The 23466-nt window shown below is 45.5% G+C and overlaps 1 protein-coding gene across 3 annotated transcripts in view; it reads left to right on the forward strand.

Moving 5' to 3' along the window:
• The window catches only part of TRPC5 (transient receptor potential cation channel subfamily C member 5), a 95080-nt gene that overhangs the window by 13007 nt on the left and 58607 nt on the right, over positions 1-23466 (forward strand). For 2 of the 3 annotated variants that reach the window (XM_068205204.1, XM_068205206.1), the window contains exon 2: positions 16092-16490. In XM_068205204.1, coding sequence (XP_068061305.1) covers positions 16113-16490 — 378 coding nt within the window. In that variant the 5' untranslated portion in view covers positions 16092-16112. Of the gene's footprint in view, positions 1-6700; positions 6945-16091; positions 16491-23466 lie in introns of those variants that run through there. The other variant, XM_068205205.1, reaches the window with a different exon arrangement.

Consider the following 23466-nt stretch of genomic DNA (forward strand, 5'->3'; position numbering starts at 1 on the left):
CCACAATGTGGACTTTTTAATCTAATTACATAAAATCACCCAAACCCATGGAGAAGAAGATGAAGAAGAAGGACCAGCCTCTGCCCTAAAACATCAATTTTATCACTATATTCTAAACCCTTAAACTCTGTTTTCCACCATGTGATATGACACACTTCTACTCAAACTCCACCCCCACAATCCCAGTTTTGTCATTCCATTTTGGAAGCCTTCTCCATGGCCTCAGGTCAAATGCAGTGTTCTCTTGGGGGTCAGTGCCTGCCAGCACAGAAAGTCTGAAATTCTCAGGATTCCAGCACACAGGAATCCTGAGAGCCTTACTAGGCTGACATGGAAAGAGTTAATTGCAGGAGACTCTGAGTGTGTCTTCTAGGAGAAATTCCTCAGTGCACAAGGATTGAACTGAGACATTTAAGAGCTGCACCAGTTCTCTCTCCAGCTGGAGCACCCCCTCTTGCTGACAAAAGATGAGTTCCTTGCCCTGGGATCTGTGGGATGAGCAGTGGCAGCAGCATCCCTGGCTCACTGTGGGGAGAAAGAAAAAACTTGTGCTCACATAGATAGAGCCAAACAGGTGAACAGCTGACTTAGCACTACCTAAAATCAGAGCATGGCTGGTGTCTGTAGTTTTCCACGCTTGCCTGTGTGAACGCTGGGGAGAACGTGGCTGTTTGGCTCTGTTCTGCACAGCTTGGCTGCAGGGGCTGCCCAGGAGAGCAGTGTTTGTGCACCCCAGAGGTGCTGGCAGCTGGTAAAATCTATTCCTACGTGTTTCGATCAGAAATCGGGAAAGGTGGACCTGAGCTGCAGTTCTGGCAGTGTCTCAGTTTGAAAAGCCAGGTGTCTGCTAAGGAAGGCAGGAGCCACCCCTGAGATGGAAAATGTAAATCCCCTCTCTCCAAATTATTATAATTTTGAAATTAAAAGGCTTTCAGGCAAATATATGGGAGTAGGAATAACAGTTCTTTACTAGGAAAATTAAAAATACAAATGCAATAGTACAGACAAACAAACAAACAAACAAACCACTGCCAGAGTGAGAACAGGCCCTGGCAGCCTGTGGGTCAGGGGGGTGGCAGCAGTCCCATCCCATGGTGGCTCAGCCCTCCTGCAGTGCCAGCTGTGCTTCTGCTGGAGCAGGGATCCTGGACAAGGGTGGAGTTTTCCTCTGAAGCTCCAGGGCTGGTGTGGATGGGCCGGGGCTTCCTCTGGGAATGCAGTGGGGAAGAAAGCTGCTCCTCTGGCAATGCAGAGGGGAAGAAAGCTGCTCCTCTGGCAATGCAGTGGGGAAAGGCTGCTGTGGTGTCCCAAAAGTCAGATTGTATCCAGGTAGGAATGCTTGGCTCCTCCCCCTGGGTGGAGCATCTCCCCATGGGATGAGGGAATTTTCTCAGCCATGCAGGGACACTCACTGGCCATGAACAGGAGATAATTAATAATTAATGGCCCATGAACAGAAGAGATGTCCTGGAGGGAGGATTGGTTTTGGGAGAGATAAAGAAAACTGCCCAAGGAACAGCAGAGAACTGCCCCAGCTCTGACAGATGGGGCTAGAACACACACCCCCAGCCACATCTTTCAGCCTAAGACAGGGAGGAAAGAGTCAGACCTGGGCCAAAGGTAGGTGAAGAAAGCAAATAGAAAATTTGGCCTAATGCATTTAAGACAGAATTGAAAAGAGGTCATCACTGGCAGCAAGATCCAGCTAAGAAAACAGTGCAAGGGCTCCTCAGAGTGCTGGAGAGGATAGGAAAGTTGGTGCTGAATCTGGCTTCCCACTGGAGAGCTGAGCTGGCAAAGGTAATTAATGAGCAGGGAAATCTCAGAGAAATAGGCTGAAGAAGCTGAGGAAATTTAGACAGCCTGCAAGTACTGCAGCACTAAGCAAAAACCAGGTCCCTCATGGCACTTCAAAACACAGGATCCAGGGAATATAACTTCAGTGCATTGAGAAGAATTCAGCCTTAGTTCATCAGAGGAAAAAATAGTTTTGGTTTGGTTTTTTTTTCATGCATATGGAGGTAACTAGCTACTAAATACAAACCCATTGCTACAGTACAGTTACAGAAAGAAACCTGAAAAGTTAGGTTTTGAGGAAACTGTGAACCTGAACACTTTTGGTGAATCCAAATTAAGACCTGTATGTAATTAAGCTAGCAGGGATGCAGGGTAATCCTAAAGAGTCAAAGAATTAATTTTAGATTTGTGACAGAAGCAAGATCAGACTCAGTATTTTAATCAATCATGCAGCCTGTCTAGGAACAGCTCAGAATTAGAGAAAAGTCCCAATTTTCCCTTGTGATGATGCATGTAACATGTCTTCCATGGATATTATTTCTGCAGTAATTTTTGCTGTTCTTCTATGAAAGCTAGATTGTGGGTAATAAAATTTAATGGACAATGTTCAAGAATGCTAACAGCTAATTACATGAACAAGGAAATGTGTAAAACTAACCGTAGAGCTTGAAATTATGGAGCTGTACATGCTCATTATGCCAATGTCCATTGAAAGAGTAAGGGAAAAAATCCCCAGCTCTTCATTCATTATCACTGCCAGTTGCTTGTTATACAAGCCGGGTTTAGCTCTTTGTATGTGTTTTTTAATCAAACACTTTATATGCTTTTCTGTATCTGGAAAGAAAAGTGCTGACATTGAAGAGGAGAGCAGTGCAGTGAAATTTATTGAAAATAGGAAGAAGCAAAAAAAATGAATTCTAGGAACAGAAGAGGTTCCTGTCACAGCAACCAAGAGCAGGTTGTGCTTGCTTGCAGGCACCAGTGATGCCACACACCCTTGAACCAGATGAGAGGAGCAAACAAAAGTGCAGGTGTGAAAAGCTGCTTGCCCGGAAAGGCAGTGGAACAGTCCCCAGCCACTGGGATGTGACTGTGGGATGGATCAAATGCTGCTGCTGAGAGTCCCAGTGAGAGTCCTGATTACTTTTCAACCCCAGAGAAGCCCTCAGGCACCTCAGGGATGCCACCCACAGATTATTTTGCCACATGGGGTGTGCTTCCTAACAGACCCTGTTCTGGTGGAACACCGGGCTCTTCACATCGCTGGTGTGAGAAACCAAAGTCAGGGCAGAGCTGAGCACTGATCTCATTTCCTGCACATTAATTCTGCTTGTTTTGCCATGGACCTGATGATCTGTGGGGAGCTGGGCTGATGTGGTTCTGGCTGCTTTCCCCAGACCTGCTGGCAGCTATGGAGGAGTGGAGAAAGGCTCAGATGGCTGTGCAGCGGGATCTCAGCCTGACACTTCTGCCCCCAGTCAGTGTTGAGAGCTGGATACAGCTCTGGAAACAGCCCTGGGAAGGGAGGATTACGTTCTGAACACTGTGTTCACAGCAGGAGGTGGTTCAGAGTCCAGGAGTGGGGTCAGCCTGAGCAAGCAAAAGCTGGAAAAGTAACACACACCATGGAAACCATGTCTGAGTGATGTCTGACATCTGCAGTGGTCCCTCCAGCAGTTTGCAGAGTTCCTTAAATTCTCTGCCTGTTTCCTGTGTTTCAGTGAACACCTTGATCACAGCTCACTTCTTGCACAAGTTTTATTTATGTAGCTCCATTTAGGTGGGGCAAAATAGGTGGGGGTGTCTTCAGACACCACCCAGGCATGGAAGTAAAAAGGATAATAAGGATGCTAAAAAGGAAAGTAATGCAAACTGGTAACTTTCCATCTCCTCTGCTGTATAAGGATTGGAATTGTCACCAGCAGTGGTTGTGCCCCAGGATTAAACCCCTCACTGAGATAGATGGGACTGTTCAAACCCTTTGTTCCTTTCCAGGCTGTCTGCTATCTCCTGTAGCTGCCTAAACATCAGATACCTGAATTTTCAGACCCTTCAGAGCCATAGAGATTGGAAGATTCCAGATGAAGCAGCAAGAGGAAACCAAAAGAAAATGAGGATATGAAAGAACAGTGCTTGTCAGAAGAGACCAGCAGTGCATCATCACTGTACATCTGCTGCTCTAGTGCCTTGTTTGAGGGAAAACATCAGCAGGGAGGTCTCACTCTGCACTGCAGTCTTCCACAAGCGGTTCAGCTGTCAGTCAGTGGTTAAGGTGTGGAGTGGAATGAGGTTCTTTCCTGCCCTGGATATTCTCTCAAAAGTTGGAAGTGTCTCCTGCTTTGCTTTCCTTAGACAATGGGGGTGATGGTGCTTCCTATTTGTCAGGGCTCCCTAACCAGATGTGTCAGTGGGCAGGGATTTGCAGGAGGAGGGCCCTTTGAAAATAGTGTCTGTCTGGTGATATCCACTCTGTTTGCATTTCTGTCTGTAGCCACGCTTATGAATGTGCTTAAATAAAGTTCTCTAGTGTGCAGCATATTTTACAGCTGATTGTAAGCTCAGCGTGGCAGTAACAGAGGTGTCTTGCAGCAGAGAAGCTTCAGCAGGCCTTGCCTGTTAAGTAGGCAGGAAATGCATTTCTCCTCTGCCAAAAGTGCTGTTAAATTGGTGGCTGCTTTATTGGATTGAGTCAAAGGGATCCTCTGTCACTCCATGTGAACAAGGTGGATGATGTCTAGCTGGAATGATTTAATGGACTTACAAAACTGCCTCCATGGAGAACACCAGTGATGCTTCTGCACTGTGCTGGCTGAGTGATAACACCCTTTTAGCTTTATAAATAGCAGAGCAGGCAATCCCTGAAGTGTGTGGGCTTGAGTCAGTGCCCACAGTGCCACTGTCACCCTGACCTGCTACCAGGGCAGAGCACAGACACATCCCTTGCTGCAAGGATCATGCTGGGGTTTTTTCCAGCCACGAAGGGACTTGAGAGGAGGTGCAGCAGCCTGCAGAGAAGATCTGGCATCCCCAAATGCAGCTCCCAGGAAATGGTCATGGCCCCAAGCCTGACAGAGCTCAACAAGTGTTTGGACAGCGCTCTCAGGGATGCACAGGGTGGGATTTTTGGGGTGTCTGTGCAGGGCCAGGAGTTGGACTGGTTGATCCTTGTGGGTCCCTTCCAGCTCAGTATGTTCTGTGACTCTCTGTTTCTGTGATTCTTGTTCTGCCAAGTCCAAGGGCTCCAAGGCCCATTTCTCTCCTCTCTGTCCCACATCTCAAATCTGCAAATTTTGGCTTAAAGTTAGGAGATTTTTAAACCCAGAGAATTTGGGACACTTTCTGTCTGGTTTCTGCATCAATGAAGTTCATTCTGTGACTCACACTCTTTACTTCACACCCCAGAGGCTAGAAACTTTTTTTTTTTTTTCCCAGAAGAACACATTCTCATATAATTATTGAACTCCCAAAGCTGAGGGCTGAAAATAAACCCCAGCAAGTGTGGCTAGACTCCCAGGGAAGTGACAAGCATGGCATGATGACTGTAATCTAGACTAGTGGTGCAGACTGTGAGCAGTTAGGGGAGCACACAGCCCTGGGGAAGGCTGCTCTCCTGGGGTGAAACAGCTCCTTGATACGCTGCTGAGAGTGATGCTGCTCACATGGCCTGCTCCTTGCTGTGGTTTATCCTCAATCTTAATGCCACAACAGTTGCTTTCAGAGTCACTTCAGAGGCACTTTGCAGACAGTGCAGTGCTGCTCCCTTGGCAGAGATCAGTATCTTGTGAGCCATCTGTCCTGTAAGAAACAATGCTGCCTTGTCGGGGAGATGGTGAGAACGATATCCTACACGTTGTAGTCTGCGATTTAGCAGCTCCACGCAGACATTCAGGAAAGACTGGCAGCATAAAAAGCACAGCTTTTATCAGGAGTGCACAGATAGGAAGAAACCCCAGGCAGCCAGGGACGTTCTGCAGGCAGTCCTTGTTTGGGAAATGAAGCAATTAGTCAGCTTTCCTCTTTGCAGGTTCAGTGCTCACCATCCCTTTTATGTGCAGTAAATCACAATTTTGGTACGTGGCTGCCATGATCTGACCTTTGGTTTAGGTAGAAGCCAGGAAAGCATAAAGCAAGTGTGCAAAGCAATGTTCAGGGAGAGCAAAGGAGAATTTGGTGGAATTGTGGGTGCATGAATGTGGGAAATGGATCTGTAGAGAGTTCTCAGGGCCTGACAGAAGGCTCACACAGTGTGCATCTGTATGCAAACTTTGAGTGAAGAAATGCTGACTTAGAAATGCCATGGAATATGACAGGCATCGCTGAGAGAGAAATAGGGCTAGAAACCAGTTTCAAAGGATGGCTCTACAAATAAGACTGGATACTGTGGAGAAATAGAACTATGAAAGATGCATTGTAGTAGGATCCACGAGGAGTAATTTTAGATTTTTGGCTTTAAGGCATCTACAGCATGGTGTGGTAAAAAGCTGATAGGCCAAGAAACACTTACAGTGCATTGTAATTAGGAAATAGTTGGCTTCTGATTGTGATGGTGTGAATTGTAACATCTGTATTGTCTCACCCTTCACATGAGACTGAAAATGGAATAAAAGTTTTTAAAATCCTCTCAGTTGCCCCAGCTCTGGGTCAGGAAAAGGGAATTGTCTGACACATGAGGAGGGGAGCTCAGCTCCTGCCTTGCAGGGAGCGCACCTTGTCTCCTGCCTCATTCCTCTGCCAGAACTGTAACTCTCCTGCCCGGCAGAGGTACCTGAGGGATGCTCAGAGGACAGGAGGGGACAGGGCTCTGTGGCACCCCAGGAACTCCAGACACTGGTTGTGAGGATGGCTGGAAGGGAGCAGGGCAAGGAGCCTCTACAGAGCCTTGGAGGGGAGAGATCAACACCAAGAGAGAAAAAGAAAACTGGTGAAGACATCTGAGGTAATGACCACCTTGGGGATGATTCTCATTTAACTGCAAGCTCTCCCTCCCAGCAGAGGTCAGACTGAAAAGGAGAAAGTGAGGCTGTATCAGAAGAGACCTGGGAGGGAGGAAAAAGGAGAAAGGGAGGACAGGACATCTCCTCAAGAGACAAATTATTGCCTTGGACTGGTCTGTGAATCCAGCAGTTAAGACAGACCCCAGGGGCAAGGTATTTGTTAACTGTTTTCTTTTTAAGGTTTGCAAAACGTTAATATTTTAAGTAGTTTATTCTTCATTAGCGTAATTAAGAATACATAAGTCTAAACTCAGTGAAAACAGAATTAACAAATTAGCAGGTGCAGGAGTTTGGAAGCGAGGGGTTTGGAAAACAGAGCTTGTAAATGTCGGCATTAAGTAGAGCAGGGAAATCGTGCCAAGCTTTATTTATGGATTTGTGCATTTCCTTTGCCTAGGCCCACTCCTGCAGCCAAAGGAACGCAGCTCAATTTAAACATGAACCCCCTGCAGTTGCACTGTAGCTGAGCCTGAACCCCAGAGCATATAAAATAGAATTCTTCTGAAAAGAAACTGAGGAGCCTCACCTCAGATGTCTCTTGAAAGTTGAGGTGCCCCGAATCAACTGAACAGGGCAGCAAACTGTAAAATTAAATCCAGAAGAAAATGGGAGAAGATTTTAGAAAAGTATCTTGATGAAGGGAAATACGAAAAGAAAAAAGCAGTGACATTAAGGTGTACTGAAGACAAGGCCTTGGGGGGAAAAAAGCATCCTATGCCCATGTGAGAAGGTCCCCTTAGGAAGACCAAGAAATGATTTCCAAGATACTGTCCTGCAGATTTTTCAATGTGTGACAGAGTAGCCCTGTGGAATATTTAAAATAAGGTTTTTTCCCTGGTAATATAGGACATTTGTAGTTTTTATCATCACTTTCATCACTTACTGCACTCCAGATCACTCTGGCACTGGGCTTGTCTCAGCAGGCACCAAAGAACTGTTACACCTGTTAAGCTCTAGGTATAGAATATATATGTGTGTCTGTATTTATGGGGTATCCTGCCCAGTTACTACTTGTTGTCACAAGGATGAAACAAATAACTTCTGTTCTACTGCAGATTTCCAGCCCATACAACATGAGGATGAATGCTTACTGTCCTTTAAAAAGGACTTTTAGGCCTGTGGCTCAAAAGATCAGGGTGTTATTATTGATGGTAGCCAAAGAGCACAATGTAAGTATGGCAAAGATTAAGGAATAATATGATTATTCCTACAAATCTCCGACCCAAATCTCTGGCTTTATTGGAATGATCTGGAGGTTGAATGAGCAAGTTTTACACTGCAGTTGTTATTCAGGAACCTTTTAGGGCATTAATGGAAGCAAAAACCTGATTCTATGCATTCCTTCACTTAGAAGCAGTGTGTTACTCCTCTCCCAAGCTGCTTGGTGTCTGTGCAGCATTTTTGGTGTCTCTTGGATTTGCCTGCTTAGTACTGTTGAGAACAACATTTTTTCCACTTAAAATGAATGTATTTTTACTGCCTGCAGCCTTTCTGTGGGTCTTCAAAAACTGTCCAGTCTGCAGTTCTAGGCTCTTTCCTGAGCTGTCCTAATGAACTAGGATTTGGCTTTACTTCTTTATTTTATCTGCAGACTATTCTGGTTATTATCACTGTCAGGGGGAGCTCGCTCACACTTGCTTTCTATGAAGATTTCTCTTTTCTGGATGGCATTTCCACCTCCCCATGAAGCCGAGGCAGTTGTTTTGTCCAGGGACTGTGAAGGATGTGATGACCAGGGCTGTACTTGTGCAAAGCCATGACTGAGACAAACCGTGGCTGCCCTGCAATCATAATGCTCAGTCTCCAGCCTTCAAAAATCCATTCAGAGAGACCTTTTGCTTCTGGAAATGTTTCTCTTTCTCAGCTCTACAGCCATCTGGGTGGCTCAGACTGTGGGATTTGGTGGTGAGGTGTGCCTGAACTAGGCAGGATCCAACGTGGTGAGGAAACTGCATGGAAAGGGGACAGTGAGCTGCATTGTCTGCAGCTGCTGAAGGAGATGGAATCTCCCCACACCAAGCTGTGCTGTATTTAAATCAGTCACCTGCTCTTACTACTTCAGATATTTGGATTTTTCAGATATTTCTTCCTCTGTCTGGAAGCCCCTAAAAAGAATCTTATTTTCTCCTGTGAAGGTTTTAGAACAGGGAAATGTCTGGAAGCTTGTTCCCTTCCCACAAAGTGCAGGCACACAGTGACTGCCAGGCACCAGCACCCTCATGGGAGCAGGGTGAGCTCCTTGTCCACCCAGTGCTCTCTGTTTGGCACCATTTGTTCACACAGCTGTGAAAGTGGTGTGCTTGCTCTCCATGGGGCACAGATTCCTTGTCTTCCTGTCCCCAGTGTTTACAGATGCAATGAGTTTGGCTTTTAATCCCTCCCTATTTACCATGGTTTAGAATTTAACTCAGGAAAGAGAATTCACATGTTTTGCACTTTTTCATATCCAAAAGGTGCTGCAGGCGAACATAGTATTGTCTAAAAAAGCCCTTTTTTTTTGCAACTGGGAAACATTCATTTGAGAGTTGAGCACACGAATTTGCCTCTTCCTTCCAAGAATCTCCAGTCAGGTTTGAATGACAGAATTGGGAACAAACCCAAAATGGAGCCAGAGGTAGAGCACAGGAACCCTAGAGGCTCAGAGCAGGGGCTGCAGGTGATGGATGCTCCATGTGCTGCTGGGTCTGACTCTGTTTTTACACAGGTGCCAGTGAAAACAGCCCAGCAGAGCTTGTTCAGAAATGGGAACTGATAGCCACTGATAAATCCACTCATTGCCAGATGAGAAAAAGAGCCCACACTGTTGCTGTTGGTAGTTCAGGGCTTGCTGCCACTGCCTTTTCCCCTCTCTGGCCACTGTGCCATCATCTGGACTTTTCCCTCCCAGCTGAGTGCTTCACTTGCACTTCCAGCCAGTCTGAGGCAGGTCTGACAATCCTCACTGCTCTCCCTGACACGATGCTCCCAGATTATCTTGCTGATTGCAGAAATGATGAGCCAGAGTGGGAACAAGCGAAAAAAACCAAACCAAATCTCTTGTTCAATAGCTGCAGCAGGCAGAGATTACAAGCAGCAGGCACAGAAGCAGTGGACACAGAGCCTGGAGATGATAATGATGCCATGCTACATTAGTGCTGCATTAGCAGATAAGACAACAGGGCAGCGTGCTTGACAGTATTTCTCAGTTCAGTTGACATCTCTTTTTTGTGGAAAATGAATGCATAGCCCATCTCAAACAAGTAGGGGACAGAGCAGTGACGTCAGACAGACAAAATGAGCTTTCTGTTCTGCCTGCATTTGTAAAGATATGTACTATGAATATATTCCAGGGCTTATTTTTTTTAATCTTCTCACAATGGTACATTTTTATTTATTACCACCTGCGTGATGGCTGTGTGGAAAGAAGTGGGAGATTTGCAGACTGTAAATGCTTTATTATAATAGTAGCTAAAAGCAAGTTCTGCAGCCATTCCCTCACTAGGAAGTAATTCTAATCATTTTAGTAGCCCAGACTGATTTCTGTTGAGGTAATACTGAAATATTCCAAGGCTGGGTCAGTACTTCCCCCTCCTGCTGTATCCCAAAGAGGAGCTTTGCACTTGGCTCTACACCAGAGGCTTTTTCTGACATCCTTCCCAAAGTTGTGTCTTGCTTTGCAGCTCCTGCACCTCTGCTTCCTTCTCCCAGGTGCAGGGATAACTCCTCTGGCTGTGCTGCAGGGAAATCTGGTTTGCAGCTGTTTTTTATTGCAGAGCTGCTCTCCCCGTTCCCAGCCCGGCGTGGCTGAGGAGCTCAGCTCAAATTTTAGCATCGTTAACACCCCATCAATGGCCTGGCCGTGGGCCAGCGCTGGGTAAATGTCCTGCATCCCATCCCTGGGGTGGATCAAAACACACAGAACCTATCCCTGGACATGCAGGAGGCTTGAGTTAAGGGAGCCCTAAGCATTTGAGACTTCTGGTCAGGCCTGGCTCTCTGCAGCCCAAATTCTCCCTCCATTAATTACGCTCTGCCTGGCACAGGAGATGTAGAGGAGAGCATCCTACTGCAAAGGGAGCTTCTTGCTCATCTTTGGACAGAATGAGACAGGTGAATCCTCAGTGCATTTGCGAGTGGACACAGCTGAAGCTTCCAGCAAGGACCTTATGTATATATATGTACAAACACACACACACACACACACACATATATATATAGCACATACACACATATAAAAACACGTATATATATCCCCATATGCGGTTGCTCATGACTCATCAATTGATTATGCAGCGGAAGAGACTTCTACCAAAGAGTTGTTCTTTCCAAATCAAACATATATATCTTTGATAATTGTCACCCTCCCCAGGAAGTTAAGATTTGCAGTTGGGACTTGAGTCAAATTGTGGCATTTTGCGTTACTGGCCAAGAATTTTTTTTTGGCGTCTGTAAACTTTCTAATCTGAAGTTTGAGGTTGTCTTTCTGTATGAACACTTCTGGGTTAGGAGGGTCTGTGCTGTACCCCAGGGAATTGATGTGTTCTTAACCAGGCCTGGAGTGATGAGTGGAATCACTCCTAGGGAATTTTTCTCTGCGTCTTCTAAGGACACAGCTCCACTGTGAATCATGGATCTCTGCAGCCCAGCATTTTTATCACATATGCTATTAGTGCTCTTCCTTTCTCTCATGTTGGGCAGTGAAAGTGGATTACTCATCCCCAGTTTTATTAGCTGTTGCTTTCTCTTTTTTGTGTTGTACTGTGGCCCTACAAGTTTTGGACAGCACTTACTCCAGTCAGTGATACATTTTATATAACTTATGAGCTGGATATAAACTTTCTGAGATCATGGGGTTTTAGCTAAAAGGAATTTACACAGCCATAGAACAAGAAGGTCACTGCAATTTTATAATTTTAAAACACATCTGAGGTCCTACATTTATTCAGTCATGGCTCTCTTTGCATTTAAAGGCATCAGGAAAAATTTCTGCTTCTGGTGGTGAGAGACATCATGAGAGGCAGTGAGACTTAGGTTTGTAATCTGGTTCCCACTGAACTCCATGGAAAAAGCAATTTTCTGGAACAAGGGGGTATCTTTGCAGAAGGAAGGGAATTGCAGAACGTTACAAAGTCGGTTTTATTTCCTCATACTGTGCTCAGCCAGGCATTGTTAGTAAATAAGATCTAGAGCACTTAAAAGAAGGATCCAATCACAAATTCAATTGGTCCATTAACTACATGTAATATTATTTACCTAAGTGGCCCTTCTGGACTATTTCATAGCTCAGGTTTACAACCTTTTTTAAAAAGATCAATAGTACTGAGCAGGCAGTGTGTGAGCACGATGAAAGTCAGGCCATTTTCGCAGTTACGGGCCGTGATTTCCAGACCTGGAGTCCAGATTAGAATTGCAAAATGAGGAAAATGCTCTCCCGGAAACACTAAAGAGAAGAAAACAGCCTTGGCAAGAAGGATGGGGGGAGGCAGTGAAGCAAGTTGTGTTGCAAGGGATCAGTTCTTTGATGGGACTGATACAGCTGGAAAATGCAGGTGGCTTTTGCAGCACATAAACCCTTCTCAGGTCTGAGAGAGAAGGTGCAGTGGCATTTCAAGCCACACACGGAGTTTTGTTGGCGTGAGGGAACACCCAGCCGTGCTCTGAGCAGCCTGCCAGGTGGGGGGCTCTGCTGGCTGCTCTCAGGTGTGATACAGAGGCCCAGCAAGTGGGAAAGGTAACTCTTTGCTGTTGGTCTTGTGTCCAAGGTCTGTTTGATCAGTTCCTCAGGCTGTCAGATGCTCACATCAGCTGGCAGCTAAATTCAATACCCCCGAGTCTCTGCTGCCTCCGTTACAGAGGGAGCTCAGCCATCAGGAGCAATGGTGCTTTTCCACCTCTGAATCAGCTTCATCATGATGATCAAAGCAAATAAAATCCAGGAAGGTCCTGTTTTATAATGGGCTTAGTGATACATGGCTGTAAACTGGCTCTGGCTGCCTCCCCTTCAGTTCTACTCATCCCATTTCATCCAGGTCACTCTGACCCCCCTGAGACAGGGCTGTGTTGGAGTGTGTGGTGTGTGTAAAATGGGAGCAGAGGGATGCCTCAACTCCTAACAGACCCTAAAAACTTTTTGTAGTCTCATGGAACTCATGGAATTTTTAGTGGCAAAAGGCTGGAAACTTTCCTTCCCCAAACCAGCCAGCTGTTCCTACCAGCTATAGCTGCTTTACAGGGGCTAAAACTCTGATTTCTTGTGCCAGGCTGAAAAGGCTTGGAGATTTGGACTAATAATTCAGGGAGAAGGGCATATCTGCTGAAGAGAGGTGATAAAGTCCAGACTGAACGCTAAGTCCTCCTGCCTGTATCTCGAGTAGTTTGTTAGATTTATCTCGTTATGGTTCTGTTTCTCTTTACCTGTTTGTGGTGCAGGTATCACCACTGCATTAGCCAGTCACTGCATACTGTCTGAGGCATCTGCAGTCAAGCACAGGCTGGAAGAATTTTCCTTGCACCAAATAGTAACCCAAGTAGCAGAAAATGCCTCTCTGTGAAGAGAATTCATATGGAAAACACGTGTTTTCAGGCTCTCTGCACCGGTTCCAAAATTTTACTGTGACTGTGTTTCTATTTTTGCTACCTTTCAGGAATGTCACTGCTGCTTCTCTCTAGGAAGCACCTGTGCATTGCCTTCCCCTTCTCTTACCTGGATTGCATCAATATTTTTGTAATTTTGGACTGTTAAGCAGGAGACAGGACCAGTCTGGGAAACACAGGAGTGTAGGGCCTACCAGAATTGTCTGCTTCACCATGAGATGCTGCCCCTGGGAGCTCGGTGGTGCTGAGAGGTGACAGCTAGAGCAGGGGCCTTGTGCTCATTCATTCCACCCACAGGTTTGTTAATAATTTTGTTAAATAATTTTGATTGACAAAGACATGGGGTTTGGAGGGCCCGTCTGTAAATTGTGCTGGATCTCTGGCTGAGGGGCAGCTCAACAGATAAAGGTTTTGCTGAAATCTTCCATGAACTCCAGGCACACATTTTTATTATTTTCTTTTAATCCTGACTGCTATTATTTCCAAACCCAGTTAGCAGCATGTGTTTGTCAGGCTATGCAGGTGTAGGCATGAGAGGAATTCAGGAAGATCATTAATTTTGTGAGTCTTTCCTGTTTGGTTTTATTGCAGCTTCCTATATGCTTGAGGTATTAACATTATGAGCTTTCTTTGGACTGGGGTTCTACTGGGAGATGAGATCTCACTGCGGAGTTAAGATACTTGAAGCTTTCTTTTCTTTCTACAAAACTGTTGGGAAGGAAAGGGATCCAACGCTGGCATGATGTTTCATAAGGTGACATTTGTTATAACTCATTGCAAATGTTACTCACCATCTACAAAACGTCCAATTAAACTAAAGAGCAGTGAAAAATATCCAATTCCACTTTAGCAGCAGCACATGTTGCCAGAATTCCTCATGTTTTTTGGAGCCAACAGATTCCCCCAGGAGACCTTTACACGGTGACTACTGTCCTCTGGCACCAGTCCCACTGGTCGGTGTTCCCTGCTCCCATCAGCCAGACTGTCACACAAGGACAACATTTCCCTTCCCATTTGGGTTTCTCCTTACCTTCCCAAAGATCTCTTTGGTCCTTAGTTGTTACCAGACCTGTGCTGCATCCTTCTGCCTCCTGTCAGTGTTTCAGTGGGAATTAGCTGGATCCCAGAGGAATAACGTTTTCAAAAACAAAATTTGAAAATGACCTGTGATCCCTGCTGCTTTTCAAAATCAGACTAGTTGATTCTACATGCAATTTATTGAAACTTGAAGCTTCTGAGTCACTGAGATTCTTCCTCACTTCTAAAAGCTTTAGTGGCATAATGTTCCTGTAGAAAATCAGCAAATATATTTATGGTTTCTACTCAGTTTATGGGTCCTTTTGCCTCCAGTGCCTTTGAGTGTGTCTTGAGGTTGGACCACTGGATTCTGTGGTTCTGCCTGTGCAGAGAGATACGTGTGAGCACTGTGCCAGCATCTCTGGGTATGTAACAAACTTCTCTGGCACTTGGAGGAGAGCGGGATCTTGAGTGAGCACATTCCCCGAGGTGCCAAAGCGGCTGGTACAGATCCCTGGCTCCCCAGGAAGTTCTCAGATGCAGCTTTGCTGTCTGCTACAGCCACCCACTGTTCTGCAGTGTCAGCTGGGCTGGAGCTCAGATCCACCCACTCTGGAAAGGCAGAAATGCAGCCGGGCTCTGCGGCTGCCGCGGGTGGCACCTGCAGAGCCCCGGGTCTGCTCTGCAGCCACCACAGCCTCCTCCTCATCAACTTTTATCAGCACCTCCTTTTCCCCCAGCATAGGGCACTACAATGCACCAAAACTCCAGCTAATTTGCTGTAGGAAGCTGTTGAGCTTTGGGCAAGGAGATGGAATAAGTCACCCAATTAGTTATAGCTGCTGGTGGCCCCTGGTGCTGGCCTGGTGTCGTTTGTCAAAGCCAAGCATGGGTAGACAAGCCTGGTTCCTTTTTTCCTTACCTGTGAATACCCAGCCCGTGTTTCCTGTGACTCCAGTCACCTGCTGGGATCTTTGAGGCATGGGAAGGAACCTCAATTCATTCAGTTTGCTGCACTTTTTCCAAGGCAGGATTTACTTCTTGTTTTCCTAGACCACAAAACAACATCACTGCCTTTAGAGAGCAAGGGTGGGAGCTTTCTACATCAGCCTGTCTTTAGGTCCTATTTATAAATGAGAAGAGTGAGAAAAAATGTTTAAAAACATGTGAGCTTTTAAAATAAAACCGCGACCTAGTCGAAGAGTAAACACTAAGGAAGAATAAAAGACTGTTTTAAGAGACGGAAGCAGAGAAGCAACAGCAAAAATGTTCAAAATGAATCTATTACTGTAAAGAGGAGGGTGTAAATCAGCAGCTCCCATCACTGACAGTTCAGAGATGCTGAGGATCTGGCTTAGCAGTGGAAAAGGAGGAAATAAAAGGAACTTTGAGTGGGAAATAAAGCAAAGATGAGAAATCCACCTATTTGCATGTGATAATTACCCATAAACATCAAGATCATGCTTCTGACCAGAAAAAAGACATCAATGGCATAGTGTTTAAACAAGATAAAAAATTATACTGAGTTTCTGTCATTGTGAGTGGTGAGTGTCATTTACGCTTGGTGCCCTTTAAGGTGGGGTGGCTCAGGAGGCGTCAAGAACACAACATCTTAAAAAGGGACGGGGGGCTTTTCCTGTGATGGCCCTTTGGAAGTTTGTCCCCTGTGGGGCTGTGCTGTCACTGATGCGTGGTTCTCCTCCCTCACAGGTTGCCTGGTCACTATGAACCATGGCCCAGCTATACTACAAAAAGGTCAACTTCTCCCCGTACCGAGACCGGATCCCACTCCAGATCGTGCGAGCGGAGGCAGAGCTCTCGTCAGAAGAGAAAGCCTACCTCAGTGCTGTGGAGAAGGGGGACTATGCCAGCGTGAAACATGCCTTGCAGGAGGCAGAGATCTACTACAACATCAACATTAACTGTATGGATCCTCTGGGTCGCAGTGCCCTGCTAATAGCCATAGAGAATGAGAACCTGGAGATCATGGAGCTGCTGCTGAGCCACAGCGTCTACGTGGGGGATGCTCTGCTCTACGCCATACGGAAGGAGGTGGTGGGAGCTGTGGAGCTGCTGCTCAATTACAGGAAGCCCAGTGGTGAAAAACAGGTTGGTTGAGTGTTCCCCTTCAGTTTTGAGCTGTTATCCTGCATTAGGAAAATGCTGCTGCTCAAAGTCCTTGATGTTGGTGCATGGCTTTAAATGCCCAGAGCAGACCTGAGCAGCCCTGTTTGGGTGGTAATTCTCCAGCCTGAGCAAACATGTTCTGCCTGACTTAAAACACTCAGTTTTTTCTCTTTCACTCAGTGTTCTTTCCAGCCCCACAGTGTTTGTGGACACACTGATTTATAGGTTGATTTATAGATGAGCACTTTCTAAAGGAATTTGTGGCTCTCTGAAATTATATTACAATCTGTAAATATGAACTATTGCCACGCTGTTGTGCTGATATTAAGTGGAATTGCTTTTCATAAGTAAACCCTGAAAGCACACAAGCTTATTTACAACTGCAAGCAAGCAAGCAGTCTGCTGGGGTTCAGTCCTTTGCTGTAGTGCAGACAGATCATCTTGGTCTCCCTCTCCAGAGAGCTCCAGGGCAGAAATGCTGAGGCAGGACATAACTTACAGCAGTGACTTGTAGAATGATCCTTAGCTGCAAAGCCATCCCTGAGTTATGTAAGGATCTTGTAGAAAAACAACAAAGTCTGAATCCTGTTACTTCAAGTGTCACCTATTGTCACCAACTGGTTTTTTTCTGGTTTGCTTCTTTTCATTTGTAGGCACTACTGCCAATAGTAGAATAATAGAATAATTTATGTACATTGCTGACCACTGATAATTTTTGTGTATTCACTGCTTAGAAAGGAACATCCAAAACTTGGATAATCCTTATATATCAAGCCTCCTTTTGAAGGGAACACATCCCTCTGCATGTGAAAGATTAATACCAGTCAATCATGGAAGAAAATGTTTTCAATGCATAGGCCCCTTAGCACATAGTTTTTCAATAGTGATTTTATGTAGCCAAAGCAAACAATCAGGATCAACCCTGACAGAATTCAAGAGTGCTCAGCTTATTATTTAGAAATGGCAGCATTGTGCATACTTGTAGCAATGTGATTCTAATATGTGGTTTAAAAACTAGAGAGATAACGAAACTCCTCTATCTGACCTAAAAATTGAACCGTTACTACTGAGTTTTAGTCTGATAAAATATAAATAGCAAAATACAGACCATCTCTCAAGAATGAGCCATTTTTTCCTTGGTCTTCTAGAAATTTGAGCATCCTGCAGCTCATCAGGACAGAAAGCAGAACAGAAAAGTTTTTTTCAGCAGCATGAGGAATTGCCACTGATTATAGCAGGCTAATGACAAGTTTCTCCTGAAATGTCATGAAAAGCAAGTGATGGGATTCAGGTGGATTTCTGTAACATCCCTTGAATAGCAAAACTTGTGTCCACTCAAATCCCCAGCCCTGCTGGCTTAACTGGACAGAGACAGAGGTCCGTGAAATGAGGTTGATATATTACAGCTGAAATTCAGCTCCAGAGTCTCCAGTTCTCCGGTTCAGTGATCCATTTCATAGTAGGCTGTTCCATTTTTCGTTATCTCTGTGCCAGCTCTCCTTCTGTAGCTAGAATTGTATCTGCTGCTGGGTTTACAACTTGGAGGAGAGCATGTGTGGGGGAGAAAAGATGCAGTGCCAGTTTCAGCTTTATTTACAAGGTTTGTTACAAGAGCAGATTTCCTCAGTGTATTTTAAACTAGCACTGGCTTGGTGCAAGATTCTATGAACAGACTCAGATTAACTTCCCTGGCTGGGGTTCAGGTTCTTCTGGAGACTGCAGGAGGTGTTTGCTGGTAAAGGGCTGCAGGACTGGACTTGCCTTTCAGCCCTTGCATTGACTGCTCATGGAGTGATGGTGAGGAACATTTATTTTATGTGAAGTGATAGGACAAATTGGGCCAAAGTTGGTTATTTTGTCAAATCACAAAGCTATTACAGGAGGGGTTTCTAGCTCCTGATGCTAATTCCACAGCAGTATCAATATACATTCATTAATTGTCCTTGCTGGACCCTTTCTCAGAAGATCCTTTGGGAGCCCCACACCTAATTGCTTTCACAAAAAGCACCTGATAAAGCAGATTAGCACAGCTTTGTCCTCATCAGCTACTTAGATGTTCTAAAACATGTAGAAACGCTGCTTTTTTTGTTCCAGTAGTAACAAAAAAAAATCGCACCTCATAGGAAGGTTTCTTTCTGACTGTGAAATTTGTAAGATGGTATCACTGCACTTCTTATATATTAGGTTTCGTATAACCTATTAATTAAATGTACAGAGAGTTCAGTTTGCCTGCTCAAGCCTGTGTGCGGACAGCTTCTTGGCTCGTGTGTGGCAGCCTGTTTGCCGTCAGGGACTGGCTGTCTCTGCTGCACTCTGGGCAGAGGTGCAGGAGCAGCATCCTCTGATTGCTCCGTACTGAATGTTCATCCACCTCAGCATGGGCTCTGGGAGAACCTGTTGGTTCTCTTTTCCTGCTGCCTGCCTCTGAGCAGGCTATTTGCCCCTCTCCCCAAGCCTGGCGTCTCTCTGGCTGCTGGGCATGAAGAGCTGTTCCTATTTGCGTCTGTTCACGTCAGCCCGGTTAATTGTTGTCTTTGCATCTCAAAAGCAGCTGAGCAGCATCATTCAGCATAATCCATTTCATGGGTGTGTATCTTCAGCCTTATCACCGTGCCACAGTCCTGACAGCAGCTCTTACAGCTGCCTTGTTCCAGCCTCTTGCGGAGTTAGAGTGGCTGGATGTGGCCAGGAAAAGAGACACCCAAAGCACGGTAGAAAGCCGTGGCCTCTCGCAGGCTGGCCCTGCAAAGGCAGGTTCACTCAGCAGCCGCAGAGTCTCCAAGAGGAGAGCTCCAGATCCGGCTCTGAGAGCTGCCCGAGGGAAAGAGCTCTGCTTTTCCACCTGTACCATGACCTTTTCAGGGAGCAGAAGTTAAAAACCTTTGAAACACACGTAGTGACCTTTGCTGTGCTCCTTATGCAAGAGATTCGGGGTCTCGTTGATGATGTAAGGGCCGGGGGGGGGGATGGATGAAGGGGTTGGGCGGCGCAGAGGCTCGGATCCTGTTATTAAGTGAATTTTTATGAGTCATTATTCTGCAAACCTTTGCTAGACTGCTGTTTAAGCGCCATTTACTGCGAATGCCGTGACAATGGCAGGGGTAAGTCACAGCCAGTAACTATAACAACCCGCGCTGCAGCCGGGGCTCGGCGGAGGAGCAAATTGTTCTGTTTACATGGGGAGCCTGGAGAGCCACCTCGCTCCAGAGGATGCTGCAGAGCACAGCAGAGATGGCAGCGATGTGCTCGAGTAGATGTGTTTCTTTTTAGGTTTATCTCCAAGTGAGGTTTGTGGGCTATTTTAAGCTCTTAGCATTTCTCCTCAAATCCGTGCTGCCCAGTCCAGACAGCAAGGAATGGTGTGGCCAGCAGGAGCAGGGGTCATCCTTGCCCTGTACTCAGCACTGCTGAGGCCACACCTCGAGTGCCGTGTCCAGCCCTGGCCCCTCAGTTTGGGAAGGACGTTGAGATGCTCGAGGGCATCCAGAGGGGGCAACGAGGCTGGGGAGGGGCTGGGAACACAAACCCTGTGAGGAACACTGAGGGAGCTGGGGGTGTTCAGCCTGGAGAAAAGGAGACTCAGGGGTGGCCTCATCACTCTCCACAGCTCCTGAAAGGTGGCTGTGCTCAGGTGGGGTTGGGCTCTTTCTCCAGGCAGCACTGACAGAACCAGAGGACACAGTGTGAAGCTGCACCAAGGGAAATTTAGGCTGGATATCAGAAAAAAGTTTTTACAGAAAGGGAGATAAGTTCTGGAATGGCTGCCGGGGGAGGTGCTGGAGTCCCCATCCCTGGATGTGTTTAAACAAGCCTGGATGTGGCACTGGGTGCCAGTTGAGCTGTTGGGGCTGGGTTGGACTTGATGATCTTGGAGGTCTCTTCCAACCCAGTGATTCTGTGAATTCTGTGAACTTAGAGCCGTGGTTTTGGGTACTGAGCTGTGAGTCTGGTGGAGCTGGGGAGGAGGTTTCGCCAGTTACAGGTGGGATAATGCTAATGAACTTACAGCTGTTTTTAAAGATGTGGTTGGCTGTGGGAGATTTTGGGGTCAGTGAGGAAGTCATCATGGTGCAACCATGGAAAGAGCATAGAGATGTTCTGATGTGCTTCACTCCCAGCAGAGAGTAAAGCCCAGGCTTGAACGACCCATCCTCCTCTTCAGTAACAAAAGATCTTACCTAAATTTGTGATTTTTTTACAGGTTAACTTGTAATATCCAAGAGTTATATAATTTATTCCAATTACTCCTCAAAGCTTTTTATAAACCATAGCTCTCTTTGACCAGTCACACAGCTGGTCACTTAAACCATAGCATAGCTTGTTTTTTCTCAAACTCATGGCAGGCATTTGGAAATCAAGCAGCCTATTCATGAATATTAAGAGGAACAACAAAACAAACTAATATTCCTAGAACCTGGAGGGTGTGCTTTTCCTGCAGAGGATTGTAGTCAGCAAACATGCATTTTCCAGGAAATAAAAGTGAGCCTAAACTGGTGCTGTGATAGTTATTGTTTGATTTTCTGGGCAGTGCAGAGGCTGATGTTGTACTGCATAGTGGCAGAGGAGGAATATAGTTGTACTTGGCATGGCAACCCATCCTGTGTGATGAGTGTCATGTTATTTAAATAAGACAACAAACCACTGAATAACCAACTGAAAGAGCAGGGATAGGTTTGAAATAGCAAAAATTAGCACCTGCAGATGCAGTATCAACTTTGGGCCAGGCTTTTCTTTTTGGGGGTGGACATGTTAAAATGCAAAGTTGTCTGTGAATGGGACAGGTCCGTTAAATGCAGTGGCAAAACAAGGCACACAGCAAAAACAGAGATCTGGCTGGCATCCCGTGGGGTTGAAATTAACCGTGAACTTTAAATTATTGGCTTTTTTCTTAATTCAGAACTACTGTACGAGCAAGGGAACGTATATATGAAACCTGTTGAATGAATTCTCCTTCCCTATAAAATTTTCTGTCTCTCAAACTAATTGATCTTTTTGAGTTTTGCTGTTTTTTTTTTTTTTCCTAAAAGTGCTCTCAGATGTGTTTTTTTTACTATACAAACATCAATACAGTGGGTTATGTTTTCAGCCAAGCTGGAGGCTGCACCTAACCTTCGCCAGCAAGGAGCAGGAAATTTGTGTCTGAAAACTCCCATTTCCCCCCTTATTTGATTCACCCTCAATTTACCAGTAATAGCTGTATTTCCTGACACTTGGAAACCTGTTGAAATCAGTACAAATTTTCCAGATGAGGCGTTCAGGGGCCTATTTTTTCCGAGCTGCTTGTGTGAGTTGCGTGGACCTTCAGCCCCCTGAGGGTGCGTCACAGCTCTCAGATCTCGCCTGCCTCTCTGCCCTCCTGCCGGGGCTGTGCTTTGCAGCACACCAGACACGGTCTGTGCTGCCTGCTGAGCCCTCCTTCCTTCTTTAAGGAGCTGTAATCAGTCATCTGAATTAAGCACCTCCAGGGTGGCTGTTTTCTTCACAACAATCAGAGCTGACATCAGCTGTTTACATAAGGAGGGTACCAGCATCTCTCTGGTATCTGGCAAACTTAGCAATTTGCTCTCGTGGCAGATGGCTCCAAATTAAGCTGGTCCACAGATGGGGCTACAAGTGCAATTCCTCAATAATGAGAATAAAAAGAAAAAAGGATCTTATGGTTTATGGCTGCGGTTCGGTTTGTTCTGATGGTCCAAAGGCCTTCTGAATCAATGTGATCCATATGTATTCCAAAAGAAGGAGTTTGCAGGTGCAGCCTCTGGAAGAGTAGGGTGGTGAAGAGGAAACTATAGAGAATAAGAGGCAAGTTTTCAGTCTTAGTTGCTAATCATCAGATTGGTAGAAGATTGCTGTACTGGATAGTGTTAGTGAACCTAAAATTTGACCTCAAAAATCCTCTTTCAGGTGAGCTGATGAGTGAAAATCCACCTTAATCTTTGTTCAGATCCCACAGATGAGCAGTGTAGAGACAGCTTTTTTGTGAAACAGAAAATAAAGGTTGCATTAAACCATTTTATTCTTGCCCAAATCTAGTAACTTTCTTGAGACAACATGATTTAGCTTAATTTCCCTACTCACACAGGGTTTTTGTCCTGTGTGCAGAAGCTAGTGTAAAGTTTAGCCCTCACCAAGACAACCCTTGATTTTAGACTTGCTGGTACGAGCTCCTTGCCAGCCCTGTGCTACCACTGGTGGGACCATTTAAGTCAAAAGAAACAGTTCAGGTCTCAAAAATCTCACAATATAAAATCTAGATTACGCAGGCAATTGGGAAAAGGGGAGGCTTAGGAGTAGGCATCTGTATCAAGGGATTGTGTGGCAGTCCTGAACGGTGGCTGTGGAGCACTGGAACACAGAGGGGAACAGGCTGATGGGTGTGACTCAAACCAGTCATTTCCACATTAATAGGAGGGGTCCAAAGTGAAAAGGAAAGGCAGAACCTGGTTAGAAACACTCCTGAGCAAGAGGAGGTTCTGAAGAATAGAACCAGTTAAGAAGAATATGGCCACAACTTCTCAGAGTGGGAATATTTGAAAGGAACAATAAGGAAGAAGGATCATGTCTGAAAACAGAGAAGCAGCTTCAAAGCCTAATGGCTCCATTAGCACCCAAGCTTTTCATTATTTTTATTGATGCACTAATAATTCACAGTTATAGTTAACATGCCTTTGACACTGGCAGCTGCCTTCAAAATGAATTCCATCTAATTAAACTAAACAACAGAGAAATCAAAGATCACTTCAGCTAATGATTACACTTAATTGTGAATTTTTTTCCTCCCTCGTCATTGCCTTGGTCCCTAGATAATCTTAAATGTAGGTGAAGCAGAACAGAGTGAAATGTCTCCTGGACTCAGGAAGTAGCATCAAGACGAAGGCAGTGACAGATACCAGATTTCTGACAGTGGCAATAAGGCACTGGCTTCTTCTCCTGGGTCGACATAAAATCTGTTATTATT

The sequence above is a fragment of the Anomalospiza imberbis genome, chromosome 14 (assembly GCF_031753505.1).
Source record: "Anomalospiza imberbis isolate Cuckoo-Finch-1a 21T00152 chromosome 14, ASM3175350v1, whole genome shotgun sequence".
In the NCBI taxonomy this organism is placed as follows: domain Eukaryota; kingdom Metazoa; phylum Chordata; class Aves; order Passeriformes; family Viduidae; genus Anomalospiza; species Anomalospiza imberbis.